This window comes from Cladophialophora immunda, assembly GCF_000835495.1.
Source record: "Cladophialophora immunda strain CBS 83496 unplaced genomic scaffold supercont1.8, whole genome shotgun sequence".
Classification (NCBI taxonomy): domain Eukaryota; kingdom Fungi; phylum Ascomycota; class Eurotiomycetes; order Chaetothyriales; family Herpotrichiellaceae; genus Cladophialophora; species Cladophialophora immunda.
The window spans coordinates 983258-999715 of record NW_015622548.1 but is presented as its reverse complement, the minus strand read 5'-3'; the positions used below and the strand labels follow the sequence as shown (position 1 = coordinate 999715).

At 53.5% G+C, this 16458-nt stretch overlaps 7 protein-coding genes across 8 annotated transcripts; 3 read left to right on the top strand and 4 right to left on the bottom strand.

The window, feature by feature from the left end:
* Positions 1 to 52: 52 nt before the first annotated feature.
* On the top strand, positions 53 to 1281 carry PV07_12388 (uncharacterized protein; the record flags this gene model as incomplete). The annotated part of the gene is made up of 2 exons (XM_016399912.1): positions 53 to 222; positions 284 to 1281. The coding sequence occupies 2 exons, from the start codon at positions 53 to 55 to the stop codon at positions 462 to 464; spliced, it is 351 nt and encodes a 116-aa protein (XP_016242724.1). The 3' UTR covers positions 465 to 1281.
* Positions 1281 to 3286, top strand: PV07_12387 (uncharacterized protein). Its single transcript, XM_016399911.1, has one exon. The coding sequence runs from the start codon at positions 1474 to 1476 to the stop codon at positions 3076 to 3078; it is 1605 nt and encodes a 534-aa protein (XP_016242723.1). The 5' UTR covers positions 1281 to 1473; the 3' UTR covers positions 3079 to 3286.
* Positions 3112 to 4185, bottom strand: PV07_12386 (uncharacterized protein). The gene is made up of 3 exons (XM_016399910.1): positions 4021 to 4185; positions 3839 to 3959; positions 3112 to 3773 (listed from the first exon to the last, which is right to left on the bottom strand). Coding segments are annotated over exons 1-3 (495 nt in total). The 5' UTR covers positions 4023 to 4185; the 3' UTR covers positions 3112 to 3401.
* A 208-nt stretch (positions 4186 to 4393) lies between these two features.
* On the top strand, positions 4394 to 6125 carry PV07_12385 (ribosomal protein S8.e). The gene is made up of 3 exons (XM_016399909.1): positions 4394 to 4521; positions 4697 to 4790; positions 4900 to 6125. The coding sequence occupies exons 2-3, from the start codon at positions 4717 to 4719 to the stop codon at positions 5462 to 5464; spliced, it is 639 nt and encodes a 212-aa protein (XP_016242721.1). The 5' UTR covers positions 4394 to 4521; positions 4697 to 4716; the 3' UTR covers positions 5465 to 6125.
* Positions 5856 to 8281, bottom strand: PV07_12384. Of its 2 annotated transcripts, XM_016399908.1 has the most exons (3): positions 7977 to 8281; positions 6435 to 7913; positions 5856 to 6380 (listed from the first exon to the last, which is right to left on the bottom strand). In XM_016399908.1, exons 2-3 carry the CDS (start codon positions 7318 to 7320, stop codon positions 6364 to 6366), a joined length of 903 nt encoding a protein of 300 aa, XP_016242720.1. In that variant the 5' UTR covers positions 7321 to 7913; positions 7977 to 8281; the 3' UTR covers positions 5856 to 6363. The 2 variants fall into 2 exon arrangements, with proteins under 2 accessions (XP_016242720.1, XP_016242719.1); XM_016399907.1 differs by having other exon boundaries at positions 6435 to 8281.
* Positions 8282 to 8327: 46 nt separating this feature from the next.
* PV07_12383 (chlorophyll synthesis pathway protein BchC) lies at positions 8328 to 10085 on the bottom strand. Its single transcript, XM_016399906.1, has 5 exons — positions 9833 to 10085; positions 9662 to 9732; positions 9540 to 9608; positions 8737 to 9484; positions 8328 to 8676 (listed from the first exon to the last, which is right to left on the bottom strand). The coding sequence occupies exons 1-5, from the start codon at positions 9870 to 9872 to the stop codon at positions 8555 to 8557; spliced, it is 1050 nt and encodes a 349-aa protein (XP_016242718.1). The 5' UTR covers positions 9873 to 10085; the 3' UTR covers positions 8328 to 8554.
* A 1491-nt stretch (positions 10086 to 11576) lies between these two features.
* On the bottom strand, positions 11577 to 16308 carry PV07_12382 (uncharacterized protein). Its single transcript, XM_016399905.1, has one exon. It carries the CDS (start codon positions 15806 to 15808, stop codon positions 12137 to 12139), a length of 3672 nt encoding a protein of 1223 aa, XP_016242717.1. The 5' UTR covers positions 15809 to 16308; the 3' UTR covers positions 11577 to 12136.
* Between the last annotated feature and the right edge of the window lie 150 nt (positions 16309 to 16458).

The window sequence follows — 16458 nt, the reverse complement described above, 5'->3', positions numbered from 1 at the left end:
AATCAAGGTGCACACATGAGGTATGGTGCAGACTCGGAATACCTGCCTTGTAATGCAGCTGGCTGCGGACGAGCGAGCGAGGTACCTGATGATCCATGGCTCGACAGTTCTCCAAGTCCGCAATGCCTTTGGGACAGTTCGAACCAAAACACTCATTGAGATCTCGGTGCTTCGCCGCGAGCCAAAATCAGCGATTCTACTTTTCAGCATGACCCTGTGGAGGTGTGTCCCCGCGTCACTCCCTGCTTCCTTCTGCAGAACACGTGGCTGACCCGTCGTGCAGCTCCTACAAAGCTCTTTCTCCAAAGACCCGCGCTGTCATAGGTGTTGCCCTAATGCTCAATGCGTCCGCGATGCTGCTGTTCTCGGATCAAATCGAAGCATCACTAGGATTAACGCCGCCGCCTGACGATCGACAGAAGGTTTTCAAGGTGTACAGCGTGGATCGGGAGACAAAAGGATGAGCCAAAAAAGTCCATTGACCAACCACGGGGAACGGCCGCTTCTATGTCCATAACCCCATGTCCACGACAGACACAACGTGTAAAGCCGACTCCTGTAGCGGCCTTGGCTGGATAAATTGCGACTCGCATGCATATCCCGGGCATGCGGACCCGTCCCAAGGCGTATCTCAAGCGAGATAGCAGTCAGTCCATGTGCAACCCCGAGAGATTCCTGGTACATTCTCAGCCCTCGACAAAGTGCTGTGGGCCGAATCAAACAGAGATGGGTGTCGGTCGGCACCCAGCCAGTTGCGGCAGGCTGGTAGTCGCATGATCATTGGGGGCAACGAGCGGAAGTCGAGTCCAGCTTCGGAGTCAGCGGAGACATCCATAGATCTCTGCAGGTTTGGAGGGATGGAACAAAGGAAACGGCAACTCAGCCGAGCTGGGAAAGGAGCATAAAACCTCCCTCGATCCTGGACCATGCCCTGATTGCGTTGTTTCTCGAATAGCTTTGGGGTTCCATATTGATTGGCCGTCATGGGAAAACCTCCAGACTGTTTGTCCGCCGTTCCCAAGATATTTCCGTGTCCCAAGTTTGAGATAGCCCTCATTACAAGTTTCTGGGCTTAGGAGGCAGTGTACAGAGTATTTGACCATGAAGAGATTCTCCAGGACACAGGGCTAGATAGAGGACACAAGTGCTGTTTGATTAATTTGTACTGTCGTCTATCGGTGGTTCATTGACCCGAAATCACCGAACAAGGAGGTAAACAGGGCCAATCTTAGTCTGCACTTTATGCTTTGGTCTCTTCTTTGCATTGAAACTTACCGTGGCTTATGTCTGTAGCAACCAAAGCGTACATTTAGGTATAGTGAACATTCCAACATCATACTCCGTTGAGCAAGGAACTACACCTTTTGATTCGGTCTCTTTGGTCCCTAAACCCCTTTGGAGCTTTTGTATTAGGGATCCAGGGGAAAAGAATCTACCTATATCCAATTGGAACACAGCTACTTCCTTCGATTGATGGCCATGAACAGACCGTCGCCATCAACCCTGTCCAAGCTCAACAACAGGCTGAAGCTTCACTGCGGCCATGGGTTATCATTCCCGACCAGGGCCTTTACGACTTCAGGGCCTCTGCGCCTCCGCACGACGGAGCTCGACGGACCCAAACTGAGCGGGCTGAAGGTCAACTCCGCCCGGCTCTGGGACACGATCCACGCAACCGCGCAATGGACCTCGGCCACGAGACCGAAGATGGGCGATGTCAAGACCGCAGGCCTCTCGCGCCTGGCACTCGGCGACGAGGACAGGTCCGCACGCGACTGGTTCATCGCCACCACCCAGGCTCTGGGATGCAGGACCCACGTGGATCAGATGGGCAACATCTTTGCCATCAGGCCGGGCCTGTCGTCGTCGTCGTCGTCGTCGTCCCGATCTGGCCACAGAGTCGAAGCCCCAGCCACGTTCGCGGGCAGCCACTTGGACAGCCAACCCAGCGGCGGGCGCTTCGACGGCGTCTTGGGCGTCGCCGCGGGGATCGAGATGTTGAGGGTGCTGAATGAGAACTGGATCGAGACCGAGGGCGACGTGGGCGTGGTGAACTGGACCAACGAGGAGGGCGCCAGGTTTCCGGTGAGCATGATGGGGAGCTCCGTCTGGTCTGGGCGCATCGGACTGGAGAAAGCCTGGAGCGTACGCAGCGTCAGTCCGGGACTGCCCCAGGCCACGGTCAAGGATGAATTGCAAAGGATTGGATATCTGGGAGATGCCCCTTGCTACCGTGACGGGAAACCCGGCACGCCCCTAGGCGCACACTTTGAACTGCATATCGAACAAGGTCCGAAACTCGAAAGAGCGAGACAAAAGATTGGAATCGTCGAGGGCGTTCAAGCTTACAAGTGGTTCACTGTTACAATAACCGGGAGGGAATCGCATGCCGGGACCACGGATTTCGAGAATCGCGCCGACGCCCTTTATCTTGCAGCCACCTTTCTGCACAAGATCCGCAAAATCGCGGAGAGTTTAAAGGGGTTGGCGACGGTGGGAATAATGAACGTCTCTCCTGGAAGCGTCAATACCGTTCCCGGACAGGTCGAGATGAGTTTGGATCTGAGAAATCCTCTCGATAGGGGCCTGAAGAGGATGGTCAACAAGATCGAGGAATTCATTCAGCTGGTGAACGACGGGGACCATATGGACCCATATGACGCGAAGCAGGGAGCCGGCAAAAATATCAGAGCTTCTACAGCATCTCCCTCAGAGAGGGTTTCAAGGTTGAAGGACAATCCGCTCACGAAGATCCGCGTTGGGATGAAGGAAGATTTTTCGAGCGATGCCATCACATTTAATCACGAGGCCATCAAGTGTATTGAGGAGAGCGCGCTGGCTGTCTTGGGAGGTGATGCAAGCAAGCTCCAGAAGATGACAAGCGGTGCAGGGCACGATAGCGTCTGTACCAACGTGCACTGTCCCACGGGGATGATCTTTGTCCCTTGCAAAGATGGCGTCTCGCACAATCCGAGCGAGTGGTGCGAGGAGGAAGATTGTGCTGTGGGGGCGAATGTCCTTCTGCATTCGGTGCTGAGAATGGATCGGCTGAGGAAGGAGCGAGGAGATTTTGACTGAGAAGAATCAAAGGAAGCAGGCAGAAAGCAGTGTGCGGGACAACATCAAGGGATGACAAAGGAAATAATGCCGCAACAGCGACGCGGTGACTGTCCAAGGGGGAATTGTGGCCCCGGTGCATGACAACTTGTCATTGCTCTATGTGATTTCATGGGAGTCTGCAAAGATATCAGATCCGTTGCTCCTCCCAAGACATGCTCAACTCTCTGCCGCCTCGTGTGCAAGGCCATCACCGATGTGCTTCTCAGAAAAGAGGTCGTCGTCACGCAGGAATGTGCGTGTGCACACGGACGAGCTCCTGACGAAGTGGATCGTCCAACCGTCTAGGAGGCCGGAGGGGCACCACGACCACGGCCGAAGCCACCACGGAATGTAGGCGCAAACTCGCCGGGAGCACCACCCTCTTTGCCCTCACCACGGTCCTCACGACGACGATATCCACCCTCACGATCACCACGTGGTCCTCCACGGCCGCCGCCACGGCGCTCACGGTCGTCGCCACCCATCATGCCACGAGGAGGAGCATGGCTGCGCTGCTGCTTGATGTGCGTCGCAGGGACGATCTCAGCAGGCAAGTGAAGCCATTCGCGCAGGTAGTCCAGACCCTCGGGGGTCAAGGTGTAGTAGTAGTATTGCCAAGAGAACTGCGTCTTGAGATAGCCACGGGAGGTGAGGGATTGGCAAGCCTTGATGACCTATAGCACATCGTGTCGCGTTAGTCGGGTTGTCATACTGCTGTTGCGGCTTCGGTCGAACATACGAAGAGGTTCTTGGTATCGATGTCGCCGTGCTTGGGGAGGTTGTAGTCCTTCTTGGCCACGAGCACACCTTCACGGAAGAGATACTCGTGGATCTTCTTGCGGTCAGCCTTGGGGATAAGCCTGCAGGGCACAGAATCCGTCAGTAATGCAATTCTGAGAGAGGGCAGCGCCCAGATCTCACATTTTTGCGATGTCCCTTGGGTTTCCTGTGAATGGACTTTGGTGCAGAGGTGGGAAATTGTTGCTGCGAGTTCCTGGCGCTCTTCGGGGAATCGCACACAACAAGAGAGAACTTGGAACAAGGTAGTGGTAGCGGTGGAAAAGGTCGAGGCGGAGAAGACTTTACATGCACGCCCAGGGCCGAATGTGTGCGAGTCTACGCCAAGATTAAAATCTTGGCACTTTCTACAGCGGATTATCGGGACAGTCTGGACGGACCCAAACTGGCTGACTGGCCAGTAGCAAAGCCACGCTGACTGTCTCAATACCTCACCGTACCCCCAGTCCATCCTTGGCAAGAAAATTCTTGGCGGGCGACCCGGCGCACGCTCTCGATTTTGCGATTTTTGGATTCGTGGGATTGAACGACCCTCTGCACTCAGACGACAATACACACTCCATCTCAACGAGATCTCGACGACATACTCTTAATTGCTCACTGAGGGATTGCTGATTTGGTCAGGTCAGTATTCGAATCCCTACGTACACCAGATGGGAGGAAATGCATTGAGGAAACCCATTACAACATCACCCTCCCGAAGCTTTTGGTCACTCGACCTCTTCCCATCCTGCGATTGACACCTGCTTTTGTGAACATGCAAACGATGTGAATACTGACAAATTTGCCTCCTTTGCAGTCCTCCTCAGAACCGCAATCATGGGTATCTCACGAGACAGCCGCCACAAGCGGTCTGCCACCGGTGCGAAGCGCGCATACTACCGCAAGAAGAGGTACATTTCTCCCCACCCTACCAGCAAGTTTCGTTGAGCAAGAGAGAGAAAAGCACAAGCATGAGAAAATCGGATTTCTGACATTGTTGCTTTTGGTTTCTACCTGTAGAGCATTCGAAAAGGGCCGCCAACCCGCCAACACACGTATCGGCGCCAAACGCATCCACCTTGTCCGCACCCGGGGCGGCAACACCAAATACCGCGCCCTGCGCCTGGAGAGCGGCAACTTCTCTTGGGGCAGCGAGGGCATCGCCCGCAAGGTCCGCGTCATTGTCGTGGCCTACCACCCGTCCAACAACGAACTCGTCCGCACAAACACCCTCACCAAGTCCGCCGTGGTGCAGATCGACGCGGCCCCCTTCAGAACCTGGTACGAAGCGCATTACGGCACGAACATCGGGCGGAAGCGAACACAGCAGACCAAGGCTGCGGGCGCCGGGGCCGCGGCGGCCGAGGGGGGTGCCGGGGAGGCCAAGGTCAGCAGGAGCGTGCAGGCGAAGCGGGAGGAGCGGTTGAAGAAGAGCGGCAAGATCGAGCCCGCGTTGGAGAGACAGTTCGAGGCCGGTCGGCTCTACGCCGTCATCAGCTCTCGGCCCGGCCAGAGCGGGAGAGTGGACGGCTACGTCCTGGAGGGTGACGAGTTGGCGTTCTACCAGAGAGCCATCAGAAAGTGATGCAAAAGATACTCTACCGGAGGTGCAAACATCGTGGGCGTAGGAAAATACGGGGTTGGTTGCACTCTGCAAAGGGGGTTGCTTCTCCGTGGAAGGGGGGAGGGTCCTTGTTCTGGTGCGGAACGTGGCAAAAGACGAGTCCCAAGTCCCGTGGACAGGCAGCCGACTTTTGACAGGGCGATTTGTGTCTTGACGATTACGAAGATGGAGGGTTCTGTCGTGGCACTAAGCTTAGATCATGTTTGCTCGACTCTTGCTTCTAGCCTATCAACATCCTTGATGGTATCAAGGTCTCACTTGCCCCCGCGCAGGACGACTTGTTGACAGAGGGAGAAGAAAAATGCAAAACAAAAGTGAGGAACCAACGGCTAGAATTCAATTTCAATCATATTGAAAAAGTCCTGCAGCAGCAGTCTGTCTTGTTCAAGAGCTCGAATTGGTGTTTTGAAACCATCCGCAAAGCCCTTGGGAATTCCTATCACCAAGCTTTCATGTACCGTTCAATGTGAAGGTGGACATTTGCTTCTGATTCTCATTTGGCCGACAATGTCTGCTTGACAAGAAGTCAATTCTCCTGTTCACTTCGATCCAAGAAAGTCATTCCAAATGGATTTTCCTTAGGCTCATGGCAACTGGGCATGGGCCATAAAATCGCATCCGTCCTTTCCAAAGCTCATTCAAATGCCATACGCTCGAGTGCATGCAACCTTTCTCTTGGTGAGCTTGCCAGTGACATGACTCTTGGATTTATGCCTTTCATGTTTAGGATACGCCAATCCTCATGAGGGAAAGCGTTGCCTTACACAGGTGGGCTCGAAGAAGAGCATTCCATATGCAGCCGACAGAGAACACCAACGGGAAAGCAGTGACGTTGTGACCGTGAAGTTGATCCCCCAGTACTATTCACCGGTCAAGTCTCAACAGATTGGTTAGCGATGCTGTCGGCAAGGTTGGAAACGAAAAGACTCACCGAGAGGCTCTTGAGCATCAGTATCTTCGTTGAAAGAGAAGAATTCATTACGAATCTCCTTGGTGTACTGACAGACAGAGGCTTCAACCTCCGGATGGTGGGGAGTCATACCAGCCATACCCATCTGTCGGTTGAGCGTAGCTGAATTTCGTGTGTACGCGGCTTGAATCCTAGCCTGCCGTTCAGCTTTGCGGCGAGCGGCTCGCTCACGCAGTTCCTCAAGCTTGGCTTCGTGCACCTCGATGGCAGTGAGAAGTTTCCCGTGAGTGTGGTAGAATTCCTTAGAGACTTTGAAGTTGAAGAGGCTGTCTGCTGCACTGAAGCTGGCTTCCTGAAGACGATTCTTTTCGAGATTCAGCAAGGTGTCAAAGCTAGCTCTGTCAACATTGCTGTAGTTCGCCACCTTGGACAGAGCTCCTGGGATGACCTTGATGAAATGGTCTAAGAGCTTCTTGTCATCACGGGAGATGAAGAGGGCGTAAGTGAGCTTGACATAGAGTTCAAAGCTGACCAACTGGGCTGTCGCCATCAACCAACGACCTTGAACTTGCAGGAGGTGCTTATAGAATGCCAACAGCTTCTTGCCACCGGGAGAGCTGACCAAGAAGGAACGGATGGCACTCAGAGCAGGCCGAAGGTTTCCGTACTGGACCCTTGGACCTGGCTCCTTGCTCAAAAGGTATTCGGCAAATCTTGATGTGGCGAGAACTTCCTTGACAGGAAGAGGCGCTTTGTTGTCAAGGAAGTGTTGTAAGTTCTTCTTGTTGTCTTCGTACAGGAGGGTGAAATAGGGATCAAGGATAACTGACTTTGGCGGTGCAGCCCTCAATGGGAGTGTAAGGGTCGTGGTGGTCGAGGACGTGTTGGGAGACTTGGGAGGCAACATGTTTGCTGGTACAGCAGGATGTGGTGTTATACAAGTACTCTGAAGATGATGCTTTTAGGGATGGCGGTTGATATTGAGTCGGCGATGGCAGGAATGGTCGACGGTGAGATCAAACAGAAGTAAGATATTTAAACACTGAGGTCTCTGGGAACCAGGAGGCTGGGGGCAGTACATCCATGGGTGTGGCAGAGCAGGTTTTATCCGAACTGGACGAGTGAGTGATCTGGATATCACTTTGGACTGGTGGTGTGTGTTTAGTCGCTTTCCCTTCACTCCATCCCGCCCTTGCTACACGACAGCTTGTTCTCTGATATCCCTCGTCATCTTTTGGCAACTCTGAATTGACTGGGGAGAAGTCCAGAAGAAGGTTGTCTTGTTGGCCCACAGACTCTGCAATCCTATCATCATCTGACTCCTTGATGTATTCCGGTTCCATCATGTTTTCCCGGCGGCCGAAGATTCCTTGAGGATGCCATCGTGGGCGATCAAGTCCTTCTCGTCCAGCTGAGCTGCTAATCAGAATGGAAGCTGCACTTGCTTGGATCGCATGAAAGATTGCCAAATCTCGCTGCCGACGTCTCGTCAAACAACAGCTATATTCGAGCATCCCATTAGTGGTTGAATGGTAAGTACACGGCGTGGCAGGAAACACATGCCATACGCCTACCTGTGTAGGTATATAGGATCTCAACACTGAGCACTCGATGTTGAAGGGCTTGGAGCCACGACTACGGCCATCAGTCTGGAAAGAGCAAACAGACGACGTTGTGGGCTGAATAAGCATCGCGAGCTCATGCATGTTGACTGTTCCAGGACGTATCTAATCTTCAGTTTGGTGAAGTTGACAATGGTCGGCGTCCTCGCTGATCATCTTTAGGTCGAGGTCTCGCACCAACATATAATAAAGCCATGGTCAATTCGAGGAATAATGGCGATACTGAGACAGGTCAGGGATGCATTGGAGGTGGTCAGGCCGCATTGTTGCTCAATGCTCGAATAGGAAAGGCACACGAAACGTTCAAAGGATCTGGGATCAAATAATAGTGGCTTGACCATTTCTACACCGTCTCGACAACTCATTCCTGCGCCTTTTCCCTTGCCACTCCCCTACCGACCGTAGGAGAACTTGATCTCCAAGACACCTATGACCCTCAGTTCGAAGACAGAGCCGTCTACAGCCCTTACAGATTCGCCTACTGCCGAGACCTGCCGTCTACATTTGTGACGCGCTCCTCTAATCGAAAACAATGGCTGCCTTAATGGCACTCTTGTTCTTCATCGACTCCAGACACTCGGCCCACTGCTCCAGCTTGAATGTCTTGTTCACGATGCCTGCGACCTTGACCTTGCCCGAGTCTATTGAACGAATTGTCAGCCACATCGACCGAGGAAGAGCTGGGAATGGACAATACATACCAAGATAGTCGATGGCAGCAGGGAACTTGTACGTCTCACTGAACGACCCGAGGATGGTGATTTCGTCACCGAAGATCTTGGTCGGTGGCCACGACACACGGTCCTTGTTGCCGTAGACGCCATACACCACAAGCTTGCCGCCTCTTCGCACATAGTTGATCGAGTCTTCCAAGATCTTAACGCTGCCCGTGGCTTCAACAACAACGTCGAAGCCATAAGGATTCTCTCTCTTGATCTTTTCGAACTGCGGGCCGGGGTCCTTTCGGGACAGCTCAACATACTCATCAGCGGCATCCAGGGACTTGGCGAGGTTCATCTTCAGTCCCTCAGGCGCTGCAATGACAACATGGCAACCACCGTTCTGGCGGAGCATCTGTGTCAGGACGAGACCCGTAGGTCCCGCACCGAACATGAGCACACTGGAGCCCATCTTGGGTGCAATCTTATCCAGACCGTGGGCGGCGCAGGAGGCGGGCTCGAGGAGGGTGGCGTCAACATCGGACAGGTTCTTGATGGGGAAGACTCGTTTGGCAGGGTATGCGCAATACTCGGCAAAGCCACCATCCATGGTCACACCATGAGCTTGGAAATCTTCGCAAAGAAGCTCCTCACCGCGACGGCAATAGAAGCATTCTCCACAGAGTTCGGAGTTGTCTGCAACCACCCGCTGACCAACTTCGAACCCCTTGACTTTGGGCCCGAGGGCTGCAACGACGCCGACGGTCTCGTGGCCAGGGATCAAGGGGAACTGCAGCTTCTGTCAGATTTGTTCGCAGTCGACACAGTGAGCTTTTTGCTCATACCTTGGCCAAGAATTCACCCTCGTGGATGTGCAGGTCAGTGCCGCAGACACCGCAAGCCTTGACCTTGATCTATATCTTGTTCTCAGCAGTCTCTTCGTCCAGTCTGTGTCGAGTCTACGTACCAGGATGTCATGTTCACGGAGCTTGGGGAGAGGGACCTCGACGACGCTGAACTTTTCTGGCTCATCGTACTCTAGACACACACAGATCAGTCGATTTTCCGGACAGATTTCACCCTCTGACCGCTTCTTTTCGGAATCAAGAGCCAACGCAGTGACGGGAGGGAGTCATACTCAACGCCTTCATTTGGGAGGGAAGACTTGCGGAACCCATCTTGATCTAGGATCTCTGGTCTATGGAAAATGCAGCAGGACAACAGAATGAGCGAGTCGCAGAAGATACTGTACGGGAGAAGAGCAACAAAAAACTTCCAGGACAGTCGAGGGATCAAAAAGAAATATTGTTGAGGGGGGTCCTCCCGCCAGCCAAAGCTACCAGACGTAGCCAGACAGCAACAAAAATGATAGCTTGGGCAGTGCAGCCGAGTGCGGGGCGTGTTTCTGCTTGATCGAAACTTTTTGTCGACATTTTCCGACGACCAACCAAATGGCCATGGACGATCTCACGCCCCCTCCGAGATATCATCGTGCACCCGTGCGTTATCTCATTCCTACAGCCAGACCTTTGCGGCCGCAGACAAAGATCTCGTCTAGCCAGCTTCCCCGTCGCCGAGCTTGTTCACTAATGTCTCCGCCATGCAGTTCGGACATGTTCTTACCGCGGGATGGGCAATTTTCTGTGACAAATGATCCAGTTTCCTGGTAAAGTCGGTGAGTGCAGCCTTGGACCCGAGACGCTCACGGTGTTGAGGCCGAAGTTGCCATTCGTCCTTGTTGTGCCTCTCAAGCAAATATTATCCGCTGGGACAGTTCCAGGTGCGTTTTGGAACCTGTCTCACATGGCTAATCAAAGTTGCACTCTAGCGCTAGAAACCTTGAGCTGTTTTGCAGAGCTCCTACTCGGTCCCTTTTCGCCGACTATTGCTCCCTTGGCCTGGTGGCTGCGCACGGGCAGGAACCTTGATTCCGATTCAAAACGGTGCATTTCACCATTTTCCAGACCAGATGATCGGAAAAACAAACCAGCTGCTCATGCAGCTCCCACGGATGTTTTTCTTTTTTGGTGAAAAATGCAGGTGACTCAGTCAGAGGTCCTTCCCTGCTCCTTCTAAGCACCGAGAAAATCCCACGATCTGGAAAAGGGGGCTGCCCCAGGCAACATGCGCTTGAATCTTTTACCGTCAAGCTCTCAGGCTGTTCTACTTTTTGCTTGTTTGCTTTGTCGCGTGACGCGTTGGCGCTGCTGCTCCCCGGGGGGAAAAGCAATATGCGGGATGGGGAAAAAAAGGAAAGATAGACATCCCTCCGCCTCTCTCTCCCTGCTCCTCTCTCTTCCTTGTCGTCTGCGATATTACTCCTCTTGCATTATGTTACCCGCCGTTCGCCTGCCTTGCTAGATCGGTCGCAGCGCAGTATGAGATCGATGTATATATGTATCAACGCGAGCATGGTGACGAGAAGGTGGTGCAGATGCTCCTCGACAAGGGAGCAAATGCCAATGGACTTGGTCTTGCTTCCACCTATCGTCGTGGATCCATCTGGGCCCGCTTCCGACCACCTCTTCGCATGAGGCTCTTGCGTCGACTGCCTCCTTATGCCCTTGGAATCCAACACCTCCCTTGTCCTCTCGAGGCCCAGCGTTCCTCCTTCCTGTGTGAATACAACTTCTTTTGCCTCGGCGACGTTTGCCGATTGCACTTATTCACCTGCTCAGGTGTTCGAAATGCCGGAAAAGTCGTGCACTCGCCTTATCACCACCGTTATGCTATTTATTTGTTGCATTTGTTTGCTCTGCAGTAGCTACAACCATCTACATAGTTGCTGTGCAAACGCACCAAACAGGTCACAGTCCAGCGGTCCAGACTTCTAGAGAAGTCGTCCGTCTCTTCCTCTTGGTCCATAATTCCTAGTTCGCGACCCTATGGCCACCGACTGCCACATCCAAACACCCACAAGGTATATCCATATACCCATCACTAAGCCACGTCGATTAAATAACACTGGCATTTTTCTAGCCGCTCGTCTACGGGCCGGGAAACAATGCTGTGATCGCTATGCATTCCTATACTCGTGACAGCATGAATGGTTCTACTTTTCTTATATCCCAGAGCCAGAGGTGTCTTTCATTGCCCCCCTGCTGGACCCAATGGAACCAGCGTGCAAAGCCATGCGGCGCCACAGAATGCTCCTGGTCGAGGTGCCCGTATAAGAGAAACCATCGAGCGAGTCCAAAATTCCCGACTTCGTTCCCCTACGGCGCTGACAAGCTGCGCCTGTTTCCCAATGAATCTGCGGGGCCGGTCAAATGCTTCAGCTCGCAGATTTCCCCCACCAGCGCCGACGCTCCCGAATCAAACCCAGAGAAATGCGTGAAACATGATCCAACACAGAGAGCATGGTGAGCTCCATCTCCGTTCCTTCGCATCCGCCACTTGTCTCGCCCATATCGTGTATCAGCCCAGTGCATAACCACAGGATCTACTTCAAACCGAATCCTTCACTCCCCTGCACCGCCATCCAGAGCTTCTCTTCCAACTTCTCCCTCGACGCATACCGATACAGACTCAGAGTATTAAAGCATGTTCTCGCGATGGGAAATCTCTCCACCGGTTTATTTGTTGGCCTTCCAAAGTCATCCATCTCCTCCTTGGCGCGAATTAACTGGATGCGGATTACCAGGTTTGTGGCTCCCATGGCCGGAATCCGATCGCTTGCGGTAATGAAGCTCAGGATTTTCCGTTGATCCACGGGTGATACGCGTGCGAAAAAGTCCCAAAACCAGACGACCTGGGGTTGCTGTTCGGGCGGTCCTTCCTGCTTGGGCCAGCCTTCGTATGTTGCAACCGCGCGCAAGCTAGCGATGTCAAGTGGTTCATCAGAACCTCGTACGAGAAGTTCGATCTCTTCGGGTCGGAACAAGGATAGCGCATTGCCTCCACAGACAGTGAAGAAGCCGCGTTTAAACGGTTCGTACTGTCTCGCCACAGCCGTGTCGAGCAGATAATGGATGTAGAGATCGACAAATTCTCGTCGATTCGAGTTGGTCACTGCTCGTTTCTCGCCGCCGGGACACAGAGGCACCTGAACAACATCGCCATAGCGGTCCATTTCAGCCACAAAGTCGCGACAGAACGTCTCCTCAACGTCGCCCTCAAATTCGAGCAGCTGCCTGAAGCCTCGCGCCAAAGCAGGTCGGAACTCGGCCAAATCTTCGAGGGTGAACCCGTGGCCAACCTTGGGAATCGATGACAACTTGTCGCTGGTTGAAGGCGCTGAAGCTAACATCTTCTTGAACACGAATGGAGGGAACGCCACGTCCAAAATAGTCGAGTTGTAAATGGCCAGTCCGACCAACACCCCAACCAGGAAGAACTGCTCAGAGGATTCGAAGCAAAAGGGGTTGAAGTAGCAGTATAGAGAATCGTCGTCATAAACGAACAGGCCGTGATGAGGATCAAATATCTCTCTCACCAGCAACAGGAACCATTCCTTGCGGAGACCGCCTGCATCGACCCCTTCTTCTCCCTGAAAATCGATGCGCAGGCCTTTCTTGATGTCACTGCCGCCAGATCCGACCACCTCAGAAACGCTTCGGAGACTATCCTCAACCAGACATTCTCGTCGAACTTTGAGGATGAGGTACTGGCTGACAGCTTTGCGACTGAGAATGCTGTCAAAGAAGGCCTCCCTTGCTTTGATTTCCATCTGCCTTCGGGCATCGTGCTCGAGGATGTGGATTTTCGCATATATGCTCAGAAAAAAAGGATATTGGCAGAAGGTAAACTTTGTCTTGGTTGTCTCCCAAGTTTCAAAGTCGGCCACAAGATCTGCATAGTCTAGCATCGTGTTGTAGAAGTTGCTGATCGGTATGATCTGACCATGAGAGTACGCGTGATACTTGGCATTGAGACCTGGACTCTGCAGCCTTTGCTCGTGCGCCGCAAAGGCATCCCTCTTCCGCGCAGTGTGACCCACATTCGCGTGGAACAGCAAGGCCATGACCCTTGCGGCCACGCGGATTTGCCAATCTTCACCGTATGAAGACAGCTTGGGCTTCCCGTCAGACTTGCCTGCCGAAGTGGAAGAAGGTCTGCCTCCTAGTGCAGCGTGAATTTGAGAGGCGTGGTGCATCCCAGAGTCAGAGAAGCTGGGAACCAGCCCCTCCGTGGGATTGATGAGTTCGTGGGCAGGCATTTTCTGTTGTCGAGACAGTCTGTAACTTACGAAACTGCCCACCATCTCCACCGTCCTTTGGAAGTGGCCGTCAGAGTATCTAGAAAACCATGACACAAGATATTGGTGGTTTTCGTTCGAGAGATTGGCCATCAGGCCTAATATCCGCTTTATTATGCCGGAATGGTGGCCGAGACTTCCCGGTCGTCTGCCATTGCTTGGAACACGTTTCGACGGCGAGTCACGGGCTTTGTCGTCAACTTGTTTTCCCCCAGGTATGGGTGGATGGGGTATTGTAACCCCAAACATCTTTCCTGTCTCCAGTCTCGCAGGTGTCAACAACGGGTTAGCCAGAAGCATCAACAAGAATCGACAATCCTCGGGATGCTTCAACGGTTGCCTGGGCCGTTTCAAGAGATTCTCTGTAATCTTCAATAAGCTCCGCTGTAGGTGTATTCGGGACTCAATGATATCTCGCTGAATACTCTCCAAAGAGGTCGAATGCCAGCGCTGCTGTGCCTTGGGATCTGTCAACCTCGACCTCAGTTCGTGCCACCGTTGTTCCCAAAGATCGCCTGCGTATATGACTAGACGATACCATTCGGCAAGTTCGAGCCAATTGATCCTAGGATTTCTCGCACTTGCGGAACTGCGGGTCTTTTCTGGCGACCTGTCTCGCTGATGATGAGGTTCCTTTCCTGACATGGCCACACGGCCACTCGGGGCGCCCAACCACCACGACCCGTTCTCCGCAACGTCGCCAAGAAGCAAAGTTTTGGCGTCAAGCTCGGACAAGAAGACGTCAGGTTCGACCACTGGAGCAGAAGCTGGTTCAGATAATTGTCGCCTTTGTTGTGTTCCTGAACCGGACCTAGGTTTATGTTCTTGAGGCGGTCGGGGGGTGAGGAAAGACTGGTTTAACGTGGCACATCCGACGAAACAGCCAGCAATATAGTTTTCAACTAGACGAAAAACATCAGATCTGAGTAACGTGGCTGAATGCTGTACAGGCTCAGAAGATTGGCGTCCTCTGGCGTCCTGGGGCCTGTGGTGGGTCGGTGCGAACGAGTTGAAGGGGTCGGTAGGATGACCTTGAACAAAGGATGGCCCGCCATGCCTTATGGGGTAACGGGGAGACAGGTTGGACTCCTCTGAAGGGCTTCGTGGTTTTATACCGAGGTGCGGCGAAGGTGGCGGAGAGTCCTGTTCGTCGTTGAACTGTCCATACAAGACGCCTTCTGGCGGGGTTCCGTCCAACAGAAAGGAGTCCTCGGCTGGCGAGTGATTTTCGATCGGAATTGAGTGCGTAGGTGTAAAAGCCTCGTCGTGCTCAATACGAGACTCGAGGTAGTGTCTGAGACAGCGATCAAGCAGGGTTCTCGTCCTCTCGACCGACATAGGGACGACTTTGCGCTGGGACGAGGGCCCAGCTGCCGATGCTTGGGCATCATCTTTGGTCTCGGGGTTGTATTCAAGATCGTTGATAGTCAGACAGGTTGTGCATCGGAACACCTTAAGCCCTTGCGGCCACCGGACGGTTGAATCGCAGGTCATACACTTCCCGGTGACGGGCTGGCGATCACCCCGTGGCACGGACGCTTCAGCGGCATGTTGCTTCATATTTCCTTCTTCGTGCCGAGTATCGCGTGCTCCATCAAAGTCAATGCCATGCTTGTTCTTCTTCTCCGCCTTTTTGGAACCAAAGATGGACGGGAAGGGGTGACTGAAGGAACGACTGTGGTTGAGCTTTGCGGTACCAGAATCTGGTGAATCAGGGAGGGGTTTTCGACGCAGGGTAGGAATCTCAAATGTCTCGGCCGCAGCAGTGACAGGAGGCGGGGGCAGTGGTCGATTGAGGTCGGCGGTCTTGGGTTGATCATGGCTCGAACTCCGTGTAAGCTGGATGTTGCGAGGTCGAGGCCGGCTGGGGTGGTGATCGTGGGACGCAGATGATGGCAGCGACGCCATTGTCGTCATGTAGAATTGCGACAGAGCCTCAGATCTCGGTGATGGGGCGAGGCGAGCGAGGTATTCATAAGAGTGGGTTAGTAAATCTGGTCCACGGACGCCGCAGTCGATGTCTCAGAAACTGCGGGCTTAGGCGGCAGCGCAAGCTGTTTGCGTGTTTGGTGTATAGTATAGTGTGCCTTGGTCACGATGCTCATTCGCTTAGAAAGCAAGTCGCAAGGCGGATTTGCCAGGTCAATCCAGTACTCAATCTCCTGGGATGGCGTCGCAGCACTGATGGTCGGAGTGAAGGAGAATGAGAAGGAGCCCCAGCATATTGTCCCGTCACAGACGCCAACAATACTGCTGGGAGCAGGGCAGGCGCGATCAGCGTCGTTCACGCGGTGCTTTGGGCGACAGGGAATGAGACGAGAGCAGACCTCATCGCCACCAGGCCGAAGTCGAAGTGGGTGCGGTGTCTAGAGGGCGAAAGTGGTTCTCATGGCGGCATAGACGAGAACTGTTTTGCGAGGGGAATTTGCCAAGGCCACCGAGAAACAAGATCCAGGGAGTCAACAGCGAGAATAAGGGACCCTGGGACCTGACAGGGGCCTCTGTGGCCCTGGAGACTCTGGAGTCTCGGGTCATCGGCGCGCGAGCGTCAGGGGCTGAATTGCTTG